The 15,584-nt window shown below is 40.1% G+C and overlaps 1 protein-coding gene across 1 annotated transcript in view; it reads left to right on the top strand.

The window, feature by feature from the left end:
- Positions 1-15,584, top strand: part of LOC106603841 (serine/threonine-protein kinase 32A) — a 90,184-nt gene that overhangs the window by 70,736 nt on the left and 3,864 nt on the right. The window contains exon 12 of the mRNA XM_045717345.2: positions 6,940-7,004. Within this exon, the coding sequence (XP_045573301.1) occupies positions 6,940-7,004 (65 nt within the window). The remainder of the gene's footprint in view (positions 1-6,939; positions 7,005-15,584) is intronic.

The following is a 15,584-nucleotide window of genomic DNA, read 5'->3' as shown; positions in this document are numbered from 1 at the left end:
TTAGTCACAGGAATCAGGACTAATAAAGCCAATGCAACGGCCCGTTTTACAAACAGTGGCCCTATCACATGGACAGGCATTCATGAAATGACATTGCGTGCAGATATGGTAGTAAACGCTGACCGACGTCAATGTCTTTTGGATGTCTTTTTTTGGTCCTGTCCAGACTGGCAGTCTTTTTGTTGGTCCTGTCCAGACTGGCAGTCTTTTTTTTGGTCCTGTCCAGACTGGCAGTCTTTTTTTTGGTCCTGTCCAGACTGGCAGTCTTTTTTTTGGTCCTGTCCAGACTGGCAGTCTTTTTTTGGTCCTGTCCAGACTGGCAGTCTTTTATTTGTGTTTTACCAATTGTAGGCATACCACATAGAAGGGTATTCATAAAATGACATTTCAGTTGACACAATAGGCTACACCTCAGTAAGCACTGAATAAAGTATAACTAGGAATAAAGTATATTGTCTGCTAAATGAACAAGCCTGGCCAGATAAAATGCAGTTTTCCAACTCATATTCTGTTCTTATGAAATACATTTTCTTCATATCCTAATGTTTCTTTAGACCTGCCTAAAATAAACAATGGATTTATTGTGATGGTGTGTATTAAATTGATTTATTATACTTTTTAAATGTAGACGTTCCAAAGGCAGCATCAAAGGCTTGTAGGTTTGTGGAGGCCTGGAGATGCTAAATGTGTTAATGCTAATTACCGGGTCAATTACTGTGAGACCGGCAGTATTTTGCATGACAATAACCGTCTGACAGAAAGTTCATGGCCGCCACAGTACTACACAGAATCAAGTAAATAATTGTCCAATTATCACCACCAATATAACATCACCGTAAAACTAGCAGTGCACAAGATCACTTGACATAGACAAGAAGATTCATTCACACCAACGGAATATCTCCATAGTATTGAAGTGTAATAACTTTCTAAGAATACTGTTCACCATCTTGGAAATGAAACCTCAAGCAGTAGGCCTCCGAGTTCCATTTTGTCAATCATACTAAAAATATGGTGAGCGGCAGGTAACGGAAAGGTTCGAATTCCAGAGCCGACTAGGTGAAAAGCACTTAACCCTAATTGATCCTGTGAAAGTCGCTCGGGAGAAGGGCATCTGCTAAATGACTACAATGTCAAATGTAAAAATACTCCCTCCATACATGATTTTTAACTGGAAGTGCACTTCACTGAATGTATTTTTAAACAAAACCAGTGAAGCATTCATTTTTTCCATACCTTTCTAAAATGGGAAAACAGCATTGTGTGTGTGTGTGTGTGTGTGTGTGTGTGTGTGTGTGTGTGTGTGTGTGTGTGTGTGTGTGTGTGTGTGTGTGTGTGTGTGTTAGTTTATGAGGGGTCACATGTTGAGTGGAAGGAGGACATACGCTTCTCCTGTCTAAAGTTCAAAGAGAGAGACAGAGAGAGACAGAGAGAGAGAGAGAGACAAAGAGACAGAGAGAGAGACAGAGAGACAGAGAGAGAGAGAGACAGAGACAGAGAGAGAGAGAGACAGAGAGACAGAGAGACAGAGAGAGAGGGGGGATGTGGATTATCTGTACCCATTTCTTAAGCAGTGCAGATCAATATTGTTTGAAAGGCAGGCAGGGCACTGCCCTAATGTCTGGCCCAGTCTGCTGCTGGCTCATTAACTCAGTCTCTCTCTCTCTCTCTCTCTCTCTCTCTCTGTGCTCCTCTCCCCCTTCCTCCCCTCTCTATTTCTTCCTCCCCACATTCTGTTCTCCTTTTTCTGTCTTGTTCTCAACCTCTTAACTGCTGTTTCCCTCCCTCTCTCTCTCCTCCCTCCCTCCCTCCCTCCCTCCCGCCCTCCCTCTCGCTTTCCCTTCTGAATCCTGGCTGCTGTTTAACCCATAATGAACAGTAGAATTAGCTGAATTAAATCACAGATGATGTAGTGAGGAATTGGACTCATGTTTTCTTGGGAACAGCATAAATAGGCCCATCTTTCCATCCTCCATCCTCCCAACCTTGCTACACTCTATGATCCTGTAACTTTAACTGCTGTCACGTCCCTTCTCTTCACCCTCAATTAACCTGATCAGAATAGTTGTCAGTTCTGATCAGCACTTTGATATTGATGTGTTGAAGTATTCAGTGGTACTGTAGTTTTTGTCTGGTTCTATAACTAAGAGAGAATCCCAGATGGTCAGAACCCACAGTACAGAAGTCGAATAGTTATTATGCACAATTATGTTACTGATTGCTGTCTGGAGCCTATAGCTGTACAATTGAAATAGACAATGACTTTAATTGTGTCTCTACCAGTCTGGCAAACAGCCAACAGAATAGTCCCTCTAGGTTTCATTTTGTAAAGTGTTAAATTAAATTTTTTATCAAACAGCAGGGCATAATTAACTTCTGAACTCCCATTTAACAGCAGAAAGGGAGAGAATTACCCACAGGTTAAGTGATATTGTTAGTCACAGACTGTCCTTCGCAAGCTATACCTCTGGCTCTGACAGTCTCTCTCTGGGCCCACTGTCGTTTCCAGCACCGTGCTGCTCTGCCTGGCTACCTTGTTGGCTCCCCAGGGGATCCTTGTTCTCCAGGTGGAGAGCTCACCCCATCACACCCCTGTCTGGCTGCCTGGATGTCTGTCTGTCTGCCTGCCTCTGTCTGTCTGCATGTCTGTCTGCCTGTATGTCTGACTGGATGTCTGTCTGTCTGCCTGTATGTCTGACTGGATGTCTGTCTGTCTGCCTGTCTGTCTGCATGTCTGTCTGTCTGTCTGTATGTTTGTTTGTCTGCCTGTATGTCTGACTAGATGTCTGTCTATCTGCCTGTATGTCTGACTGGATGTCTGTCTGTCTGCCTGTATGTCTGACTAGATGTCTGTCTATCTGCCTGTATGTCTGACTGGATGTCTGTCTGTCTGCCTGTCTATCTGTATGTCTGTCTGCCTGTCTGTTCCCATGCGGGGGTGGGGGAGGTGGTGCTTAGCATCTGGCATGGCACATGTACAGGAGAGTAAGCAGTAAAGGAACACACAATGCACTGAGATCAAATCACATTTTATTTGTCACATGTTTCCTAAACAACATGTGTGGACTAACAGTGAAATGCTTACGGCCCCTTCCCAACAACGCAGAGAGAAACAAAATAGAGAAATAATAGAAAAGTAATAATAAATACACAATGAGTAACGATAACTTGGCTATATACACGGAGTACCAGTACCGAGTCGATGTGCAGAAGTATGATAACTGAGGTAGATATGCACATATAACTAGGAAGAAAGTGACTAGGCAACAGGATAGATAATGAACAGTAGGAGCAGCATATGTAATTAGTCAAAAAAAAGTTAGTGTAAAAAAAGGTTAATGCAGATAGTCCGGGTAGCTATTTCATTAAGTCTTTGACAATTTCTAGGGCCTTGTATAGAGGCCTTGGATGGCAGAGAGCTCGGCCCCAGTGATGTACTGGGCTGTACACACTACTCTCTGTAGCGCCTTGCTGTTGGATGCCGAGCAGTTGTCATACCAAGCAGTGATGCTGCCAGTCAAGATGCTCTCAATGGTGCAGCTGTAGAACATTTTGAGGATCTGAGTGCCCATGCCAAATCTTTTCAGCCTCCTGAAGGCGAAGGGGCATTGTCGTGCCTTCTTCACGACTGTGTTGGTGTGTGTGGACCATGATAGATCCTTAGTGATGTGGACACTGAGGAACTTGAAGCTCTTGACCTGCTCCACTACAGCCCTGTCAATGTTTTTTAATTTTTAATTTAACCTTTATTTAACTGGCATATTGTTAATGGGGGCGTGCTCGGCCTTCTGTTTCCTGTATTCCACGATCAGCTCCTTTGTCTTGCCGACGTTGAGGGAGAGGTTGTTGTCCTGGCACCACACTGCCAGGTCTTTGACCTCCTCCCTGTAGGCTGTCTCATTGCCGTCGGTAAACTTAATGATGATGTTGGAGTCGTGCGCGGCCACGTAGTTGTTGATGAACAGGGAGTACTAGAGGGGACAAAGCACGCACCCCTGATGGACCCCCGTGTTGAGGGTCAGCGTGGCGGTGTGTTGTTGCCTTGATGACTGAGATCCAGTGACAACAGAAGTCATGATGTAAGCTCTTCACACAGAGAGGTCAGTCATACAGTAGGGTGACATGTCTGTAGAAACTCTGATTGTTATCAGGCTCTGTCAAACAGACCTGCTTTTAGGAGCTTTCATTCTGTCAACACCTCAGAGATACAGTAGGTAGTAGTACCTGATCAGATAGATCTCCCAATCTACCTACAGTACCTTGCAAAAGTATTCATCCCCCTTGGCGGTTTTCCTATTTTGTTGCATTACAACCTGTAATTTAAATGGATTTTTATTTGGATTTCATGTAATGGACATACACAAAATAGTCGAAATTGGTGAAGTGGAATGAAAAAAATTACTTGTTGAAAAAAATTCTAAAAAGTTTAAAACGGAAAAGTGTTGCGTGCATATGTATTCACCCCTTTGCTACGAACCCCCTAAATAAGATCTAGTGCAACCAATTACCTTCAGAAGTTAAATAAAGTCCACCTGTGTGCAATCTAAGTGTCACATGATCTGTCACATGATCTCAGTATATGTACACCTGTTCTGAAAGGCCCCAGAGTCTGCAACACCACTAAGCAAGGGGCACCAACAAGCAAGCGGCACCATGAAGACCAAGGAGCTCTCCAAACAGGTCAGGGACAAATTTGTGGAGAAGTACAGATCAGGATTGGTTTATAAAAAAATATCAGAAACTTTGAACATCCCACAGAGCACCATTAAATCCATTATTAAAAAATGGAAAGAATATGGCACCACAACAAACCTGCCAAGAGAGGGACACCAACCAAAACTCATGGACCAGGGAAGGAGGGCATTAATGTGAGAGATGAGACTAAAATTGAGCTTTCTGGCCATCAAGGAAAATGCTATATCTGGCGCAAACCCAACACCTCTCGTCACCTCAAGAATACCATCCCCACAGTGAAGCATGGTGGCGGCAGCATCATGCTGTGGGGATGATTTTCATCGGCAGTGACTGGGAAACTGGTCAGAATTGAAGGAATGATGGATAGTGCTAAATGCAGGGAAATTCTTGAGGGAAACCTGTTTCAGTCTTTGAGACTGGGACGGAGGTTCACCTTCCAGCAGAACAATGACCCTAAGCATACTGCTAAAGCAACACTCGCGTGGTTTAAGGGGAAACATTTAAATGTCTTGGAATGGCCTAGTCAAAGCCCAGACCTCAACCCAATTGAGAATCTGTGGTATGACTTAAAGATTGCTGTAGACCAGCGGAACCCATCCAACTTGAAGGAGCTGGAGCAGTTTTGCCTTGAAGAATGGACAAAAATCCCAATGGCTAGATGTGCCAAGTTTATAGAGACATATCCCAAGAGACTTGCAGCTGTAATTGCTGCAAAAGGTGGCTCTTCAAGGTATTGACTTTGGGGGGGGGGGGGGGGGTGAATAGTTATGCACGCTCAAGTTTTCTGTGTTTTTTTGGTCTTATTTCTTGTTTGTTTTACAAGAAAAAATATTTTGCATCTTCAAAGTGGTAGGCATGTTGTGTAAATCAAATGATACAAACCCCCCAAAAAATCAATTCTAATTCCAGGTTGTAAGGCAACAAAATAGGAAAAATGCCAAGGGGGGTGAATACTTTCGCACGCCACTGTACCTATCTCTGTCTGTATGTCTGTATGTCTCTCTCTCTTACTATCTCTCTCTATCCATCTCTCTCTCTGTCTCTCTTCCCTCTCTTTGTCTGTCCATCTCACTCTGTGTCTCTCTCTATACCTGATTCTAAGATGCATCCTTTGTCCTGATCTTGTCCACATTCTTATTGTGCCCACATTTCCAGACAGGTGTAGATGATTAAAAGACACATTGTGTTCTGATTGAGATCAGATCTTCCTGACCACCTTCGTAGGTAGTCAGGCACACATTGTGTCTGGATATCTTACAAGTGTAGACGGATCTGGACAGTGAAACCATTTAAATCGTCATTGTCCTGCCTTCTAAAATCATTGACACATGGCACCAATATCTGTCTTAAAATACATCAGTATTATTTTTGATAGAATAGCTGTCAAATAAATTGCATACAGGGAAATGTGGTCACAATGCAGACACAGTGGACGGATAAGAGACACATTTTGATACCATGTATAAACATATTTCTGACAATGTGGGCACAATGTATAAACAAGGCTTCTGTGTGAATGTCACCCCATCTCTCTCCCTCCTCAATCTCTCTCTATCTCCTCAATCTCTCTCTTATCTCTCTCTGTCTCCTCAATCTCTCTCTTGTCTCTCTGTCTCCTCAATCTCTCTCGTCTCTCTGTCTCCTCAATCTCTCTTGTCTCGTCTCTCTGTCTCCTCAATCTCTCTGTCTCTCTCGCTCTCTCTCTCTCTCTCTCTCTCTCTCTCTCTCTCTCTCTCTCTCTCTCTCCGTGCTCTACTTCTCTTGTTGGCTGTCTGCCAGGGTCTGGCGCCCCACTGTGAAAGCACCTATACTAGCTCTCCAGGTGGATTGCCAGGCCTGTACAGGGGGTCAAGAAACGTACGGTGGGAGTCGTCTAACGCCCAATCTGGCCCAAGCAGTCTGCCTAACACCAACCCAGTGCCCAGAGAGGGCGAGAAACTGTCATAACACCGGCAAGGCTGCCAGGATAGGTCGTCACGGAGATGTTGTTGTTCTCACGTGATTAACATCACTAAATGTGTGACACTGTTTCAGTGTAGGGCAAGTGGGCCTCTGAGAGAGATACTGTCTGTCCTTTAAAATGAGCAAAACTTCATTAATCTTTCTACAGTGCTTGTTCTCCCCCTTCTTGTCCCAAGTATCAACAACCATTATCTGGGTCATAGGATAATCTTTACTGTCTTAAAAAAGATTCAGTGAGTTTGTGTGTGTGTTCTTAAACCTGTAAACCTTTTAATTTCCCAGAACGGTCAGCTCCAACAGCGCCTGGACAATGTGGAAAGGGACTTCCTCATCTTCAACAGAGAAAGGTCGGACACTCAGTTTCTAATGAGAAAACTCGTTGTATGTCCTAACAGAGATATACACTATATAGTCTACTGAGAACACTCACTATGTACACTACCGTTCAAAAGTTTGGGGTCACTTAGAAATGTCCTAGTTTTTGAAAGAAAAGCACATATTTTGTCCATTAAAATAACATCAAATTGATCAGAAATACAGTGTAGACATTGTTAATGTTGTAAATGACTATTGTAGCTGGAAACAGCAGATTTCTAATGGAATATCTACATAGCCGTACAGAGGCCCATTATCAGCAACCATCACTCCTGTTTTCCAATGGCACGTTGTGTTAGCTAATCCAAGTTCATAATTTTAAAAGGCTAATTGATCATTAGAAAACCCTTTTGCAATTATGTTAGCACAGCTGACAACTGTTGTACTGATTAAAGAAGCAATAAAACTGTCCGCCTTAGACTAGTTGAGTATCTGGAGCATCAGCATTAGTGGGTTCGATTACAGGCTCAAAATGGCCAGAAAGAAATAACTTTCTTTTGAAACTCGTCAGTCTATTCTTGTTCTGAGAAATGAAGATTATTCCATGCAAGAAATTGCCAAGAAACTGAAGATCTCATACAACGCTGTGTACTACTCCCTTCACAGAACAGTGCAAACTGGCTCTAACCAGAATAGAAAGAGCAGTGGGAGGCCCTGGTGCACAACTGAGCAAGTACATTAGAGTGTGTAGTTTGAGAAGCAGACGCCTCACAAGTCCTCAACTGGCAGCTTCATTAAATAGTACCCGCAAAACACCAGTCTCGACGTCAACAGTGAAGAGGCAACTCCGGGATGCTGGCCTTCTAGGCAGAGTTCCTCTGTCCAGTGTCTGTGTTCTTTTGCCCATCTTAATAGTTTATTTTTATTGGCCAGTCTGATATAGGGCTTTTTCTTTGCAACTCTGCCTAGACGGCCAGCATCCCGGAGTCGCCTCTTCACTGTTGACGTGGATCAGCATAGTATGTTGGAAATGACTATTTCAATCCCAGAAACTAAAATTAGCATATCTTGTTGGACCAATCCAGGTTGTGACTCCTAGTTAAAATAAAATGTATTCCCTTGGTGCCTAATGAACATGACCCAAGACAAGCATCATGATTCCACTATTTATAAAGCAATGCCTATAGATCAAATAGATTAGGATCATTTTCACTCTCCAGACCAGAGTTCACCCATGGCAGTCACCATGACATGCTTATAATAGCGTCAACATCCTTAGTTCATAACAATAATCAAAACAATCAATCCCTAATACATTAATTGCTTCACTCATATAGATATTAACATACTCAACTCAAATCAATCCTTCAGTTTTAAAAATCATTCAATTTCCAAATAAAATCATAATTAGAACCCAGTTAATTATCCAACCAAAATTTTAAAATGACATTGCTCAGTAATTCAAATAGGTCCTATCACTCAAAGTAAAAAACTCAATTTAACAAACATCAACATTGGCAGAATGTACATTTATATTAACATCCAGTATAATTATCCCATAATTCTACTATTAACTTTTTTATCATGATTAAAATACAGATCAGTATCTCAATGCATTCTTAATCTAAATTACTATAATTTTATGTGGTGTAGACCTCTACAATCAACCTGATACCCCAAAAGTCTAAAACAGTTTTTTGAGCACAGTTGACCAACCCCCTCCTCCAGGCACTGATTCTTCTGGCATCCTTTTCGTACTTCTTCAGATAGCTTTAAAGTTCAAAGTGGATGGCCCATGATAATGTCCCAATTTCAATGTCTCCTCCTGAGACGCCATCACCTTTACCACCCATTATGTCTTGTCAATTCGTCAACCAGTATACCAGCAACATAAGAGAAGTTTAGAACAGCACCTTTCCCCATGCTCACTCCACGTGGACTCCTCTTACATTTCCTCTCACACTCCTGAGAAAAACACGAGAGAAAAGCAGTTGATAGCTTATATCGGATACTGTACACCGGTTGCTGGCTCGGCCATTTCTCTCGGTAGAAGTGCTGCGGACAGGGCCGTATTCAACGCCTTTGTCTTCTTCTTCAGCCAGTTAGAGGGGGTTTGAGGTACACACACTGTTTGGTTCAATTATCTCTTCCATGCATTAAGATACCGTCTGATGTCACTTTTCATGATAACCTCGAAAGAACAGATCAAAACAACAGTTTAGTTCAGTTCATTAACTACATGATAAATTATTACTTTTACCAATTATTCTTAATACAAATGTCTAAACATATTTCAAAGAGAATAACACATTCTATTGAAACTATTCTTTCAAATTTGCTTATACTCCCCATCACCCTGTCAACTTCATCGCAGAGCCACAGGATCAGGAAGTTAGACCTATAACCCATCGGGAATAGAACAGAACAAACAACACAACAATACACTCCTTCACATATCACTCAAGGTGTGTAAACTTCAATCCAAAACCTCAAAGGACTGAATCCTCCCCCATTTTTAACACATAACTCTCCATGAGAGTAATGTATAAAACAACACTACCACTGGTCAAAAGATAAAACAACATTTCAAATAACATAATCAAATTAAAATCACTACTCTGAAACTCCACAAAGAAAAGATATTCATCATAGTCATAGGAAAATAGACTTAAAGCAGCCTACCCTTAGTTAAAGGCAATTTTCTCTCCTTCACTTTGGTCCAATTTACAAATATGGCTTAGAACTATAAACTCCATCATAATTATCAATTTCACGAATTACCTTGAAATCAGTATAACAAATGACCTTAAATTCATTATCCAAATGGCTTTCCAATGAGGGTGATCAAGCCACAATGGAAAGTCATGATACGGGTCATAGGTCATACAAACCCTTCAAAGAAGTGTTTCTTACTATATTATACAAATTAAAGAAACATTTTCAAACATTTCCTACATGTCGTATCCCAGCTTCCCAGAACATTCCTTTATCAAAATAATTAACGTGTTTAATTAAAACTCAGAAAATAAAAACGTCTAAAAATGCCATGTGTGTGCGTACCCCATTAAGATATCTTAGCACTAAGACAAATGGAAAACTCACCAAACCCAAAGGAAATAGAACACACAAATCAAACAGTATTTTAAAAACACCAACAAATAGTCATACCAAATGTGTTGTCTGTGTGTGGGTATTTGCAAACCCTAAGATAAACACAAACGAAACATTTCCAGGCCTTTTCAATTTGGTAGTTTTACCAATCTCACTCTCCCCAAGATTATAGCCCCCGGGAAACATTCCAAAGAGAGATAATGAAACCCCCATTTTCCCAGGAAAAACACAAAACACTTCGTCAGCATTCATTATACTACACAGATTCAGAAACTCAAATGTTAACTACAAACAAAACCTAATGATAATTCCACTGTACTCCCTCAAATCATTAATCATTAGTTTTAAACTTCCTCAATGTTTATATGTACTTAATTTAGCATGCGCTACCCTTAGACACAATTATCCTGGTATCGTTACTATCTAAATGTAATAATTTTTCCTCTATCGCAAATGTAGTACATTTCTCAGCGTAAGGAATCAGCAATATTTAATCCCAGGCATTTAATAAAAATGTAGACGTGTTCTCCTATGTCTCCTTTAACATACATACTTTAGGTAACTTCCATCCATCCCGGAAGAAAGAATCCTACTCAAACACATCAGATAATACAATGTTTAATTAAGTAAAATCAACACCTAAAATAAGCAATAAACAGTAAACAATAAACAAACCCATAACCCCTTTCCAGCAATCTACTCAACCTGTTGCATAAATTTAGTAAAAACAAACCTGCTGTTTAACAAATCTAAAACCTTTCAAAAGTTGGTGCTGTCTCATCAGCTGTAACGCCCTGGCCATAGAGAGTGGTTTTTTGTTCTTTATTTTGGTTAGGCCAGGGTGTTACATTGGGTGGGCGTTCTATGTTGTTTTTCTATGTTTTTGTATTTCTTTGTTTTGGGCCGTGTGTGGCTCCCAATAAGGCACAGCTGAAGTTCGTTGTGGTTGATTGGGAGTCACACATAAGTGCATGTTTCTCCGTTGAGGTTTTGTGGGTAATTGTTTCTGTCATTGTGTTTCACCTGACAGGACTGTTTGGCTGTCGGTTTTTTCTTGTTTTGTTTGTATAGTGTTCTTCCTTAATTAAATATGACGAACAGGTGGTATCTGATTTTAAGTTCCACGGCATCATACTTGATTCCAACCTCTCTTTTAAAAAGCAAATGAAAAAGGTAACTCAAATAACCAAATTCAACCTAGCTAATTTCCAAAACATATGAAATTGTTTTGACTACAGAGGTAACAAAACTATACTTCAAATCTATGATACTCCCCCACTTAACATACTACTTTACTAGTTTGGCCCAAGCTTGCTGTACAACATTAAAACCCATTCAGTCTGTCTACAAACAGGGTCTCAAAGTGCTTGATAGGAAGCCCAGTAGCCATCATCACTGTTACATTCTCAGAAAGCATGAGCTCCTGAGTTGGAAACAATCTTGTGTCCAGGCTCCCCCTCCACTCAGTAATGACCGGACATTTTCCACGTAATGGAAACAGATTATAATGTTAGAATACAGTAAACTTCCTGCTCAAATTCACTAATGTTACCTAAACAATAAAACCAATCAACAATCATCAGAATACATTATCACAAAATGTTTCCTTATTCACACCTGAATCCCTTACAGCCCAACATAGCCCAGCACGCACAACCAACTCTCCTATCCTTACCAGTAGGCAAAAATATAACCCCTACTCAAACAACGTTCTGCCTTACCTCTATCGTAAGATTAAAACCAAACTTTACAACTTTCTCTTCTCTTTCGGCTTCACACTTATGAAATGTCCAAGACTTTAAAAATAACATGTAAAAGCGCCAAATGTATAAAATACATCAGTCAACCCATAAGAATAAAAAACACATTTCGGTGGGCACAACTCTATCGCAATTACTTCTCCACTATCATTAGAATTCATTAGATTCAGGTAACTGTCTCTTCTTTGATTCCGTTATTTAAATACGACTCCATTCTCAAAATGTTATTCCAGCAGACCATTTAGGCAACAGACAACGTATTACATCCAAATCGCCTCGCTATTATTTTGAATGAATTAGTCTTTCCATTAAAAATAAACAAGATATTAAAACGTTCAGTTTATATCTTAAACAAACACTAGCGACCGTATCTTTCCAGGCAAAACATCCCAATAGTAGAAGGCCAGATTTTAGTCAGTGCATTGGCCGGGAAACGAACCCAGGCCTCCCGCGTGGCAGGTGAGAATTCTACCACTGAACCACCAATGCTATTTATATGACCAAGACTCCCCACAAATAAACCCACTTTACAATTGTCTGTAGTCGTATAATCAGGCACGTACTACCGAGACAATTCCCAGAAAATAGCCCTAATTTAAAGGTCCAAGCGTTACTCCGGCGATGATTCTCATATGCCAAATGAATAGATTAGCAGTCAAAGAGTAAAATCAACATTCATAAACTAGGAAACAGATCTTGCGCCTTTTAATAAAAGTAGATTATGTTTTCTCATGCAACGTATTTCAATTACTTTACTACATCACATTAATCACACAATGATAATTAGTTTGATGGATACCCTAGGCTTTGTACGACATTATAAATTACGTCGAGATTCCATCTTAATTTGCTCTAACTTTATGGAAAATGGTTTATTCAATAAATCCAGCAACTCCTCTCATACTGGGAAGAAGAAATAAAACAGTTTCAGACCTTAAGGGCAGTTTTATTTCAAATGTTGTACCCAGACGGAGATAATCCAATAAGCATTTATAGTTACATCGTTAAGGTAAGATAACCAAAAGTGGACACACTCCAATCAGTTTCTAGAGCACAATTGCCCAGATTTTGTAGACAGTTTAATAGTGCTTAAACCTCATCTTTATCAAATTATCCATTAAAGATACCAACTCAAAACCTACATATGTCTACGAATGGGTGCTTTAAATTGTATCTAATTATATTCTCAGCATTACTTTATCAAATCTCTACTAATTGATTATACACACATACAATTTATCATATTTTCATATATTCACAGAATCCATATAAAACGTTAGAAATTCTTAGGTACTCACACAGAACTTTAAGGATCACCCACACAGGATTGGTCAGATGCTCACACAGAACTGGTCAGATGTCCACACAGAACATCAGAACATAATTGAAAGGTTACCCACACAGAGTCAACATACCGCGCCCACACAGAACACTCCTACAAAGATTACCTAGTGGTCCCAAAACAAAATACTCACACAGAGTAACACAGGGCATACCTGGCTAGCACATTTAAAATAATTGGAATTCACCACCTCTGAGGGTCACTTAGACGGTCACACAGACACTTTCAGAACGAGGTCTTTCTTTCAATAGGGCTTCACCAAGTACCGTGTTTCACACAGAACACACAGTCACCCTGGCCCCTCACCCCCACAAACCGCACCAATCCCCACTGTGATCAATTCAGTGTCAGGACGGCTCTAGGTCGCCCGCAACCGACCAGTGGCAGAGTATCATTGAGTCCGCAAACTCTCAGATTTCTCTCCTCTGACTCGGCCCTGTTTACACCTCCAAGGTGCCCCCCTCACAAAGGAATACACACTCAGAGCTCACGTAACAGAGGCTTTTCTAAGAACTCGACTTCAAGTGTGGTTCTCTCACCTCTTTCTTAAAAAAAAAGTTTGAGATGTGGTATCCACTCGGCTCGCTGCCTCTCAGATCAAATGTGGGTCCATCTGCTTCGTTCCCGAGGTGTGGTTTCCCTGAGATCCCAAGTTTGAGGGATCCCTCGTGCACAATTTACCCAGATCGTCGGGAGCGGTAACCAAGTGAAGATTCACATCCCATCCTCATCGCCAAATGTGGGGGTTAGTTTCTGCATTACCAAATGAGGAGAGTTACAAACTTCACACACCAGTCAGAGTTATACTTAAACTACATCTTTAATAATAAGAGCTTTGCAATCGCACTGACTTTCAATGATGCACCATTTCTAATGAACCATTGAAAGTGACAACACAAAAGTACAAATATCTTTTATAGCCAAGATACACACCTCTCAACCTACATGATGAACAACAGATACATAGAATGGTCACAAGGTTAAGATTTGTATAAAACATAGCAGACAGCAACTGCTGTGTCAACAGTTTTCATTGTATAGACCAGTGTCTGGTCCTCCTACTCCAAACTGGAACCGTCTCTCCCTAGTACGGTATAGAACAGAACCATTACCTCATGTTATCTGGAATGCTCTTTAGGTTTTATCACCCAAATACATCGTACATCTCCTCTGTCAGTGCTATCTCATAGAGGCCCTCCTCAGTAGAACACACACACACACACAATAGTTAACAGAACACTATTCTGTCGAATAAAACAACCATTATAATGCATTACAAGCATTGATAAGATAATCTTGCAATTTCCACGACATATGTCCTACAGAGAGATATAGTCTACTGAGAACATTCATGATATGTCCTACAGAGATATATAGTCTACTGAGAACAATCATGATATGTCCTACAGATATATATAGTCTACTGAGAACAATCAGGATATGTCCTATATATAGTCTACTGAGAACAATCATGATATGTCCTACAGATATAAATAGTCTACTGAGAACAATCAGGATATGTCCTATATATAGTCTACTGAGAACAATCATGATATGTCCTACAGATATAAATAGTCTACTGAGAACAATCATGATATGTCCTACAGAGATATATAGTCTACTGAGAACAATCATGATATGTCCTACAGATATAAATAGTCTACTGAGAACAATCATAATATGTCCTACAGAGATATATAGTCTACTGAGAACAATCATGATATGTCCTACAGATATAAATAGTCTACTGAGAACAATCATGATATGTCCTACATAGATATATAGTCTAGTGAGAACAATCAGGATATGTCCTATATATATAGTCTACTGAGAACAATCATGATATGTCCTACATAGATATATAGTCTACTGAGAACAATCAGGATATGTCCTATATATAGTCTACTGAGAACAATCAGGATATGTCCTACAGATATATATAGTCTACTGAGAACAATCATGATATGTCCTACAGATATATATAGTCTACTGAGAACAATCAGGATATGTCCTATATATATAGTCTACTGAGAACAATCATGATATGTCCTACAGATATATATAGTCTACTGAGAACAATCATGATATGTCCTACAGATATAAATAGTCTACTGAGAACAATCATGATATGTCCTATATATAGTCTACTGAGAACAATCATGATATGTCCTACAGATATAAATAGTCTACTGAGAACAATCATGATATGTCCTACATAGATATATAGTCTACTGAGAACAATAAGGATATGTCCTATATATAGTCTACTGAGAACAATCATGATATGTCCTACAGAGATATATAGTCTACTGAGAACAATCATGATATGTCCTACAGATATATATAGTCTACTGAGAACAATCATGATATGTCCTACAGATATATATATAGTCTACTGA

Source organism: Salmo salar, chromosome 04 (assembly GCF_965601325.2).
Source record: "Salmo salar chromosome 04, fSalSal1, whole genome shotgun sequence".
NCBI lineage: Eukaryota > Metazoa > Chordata > Actinopteri > Salmoniformes > Salmonidae > Salmo > Salmo salar.
This window is presented reverse-complemented; position numbering and strand designations above follow the sequence as displayed.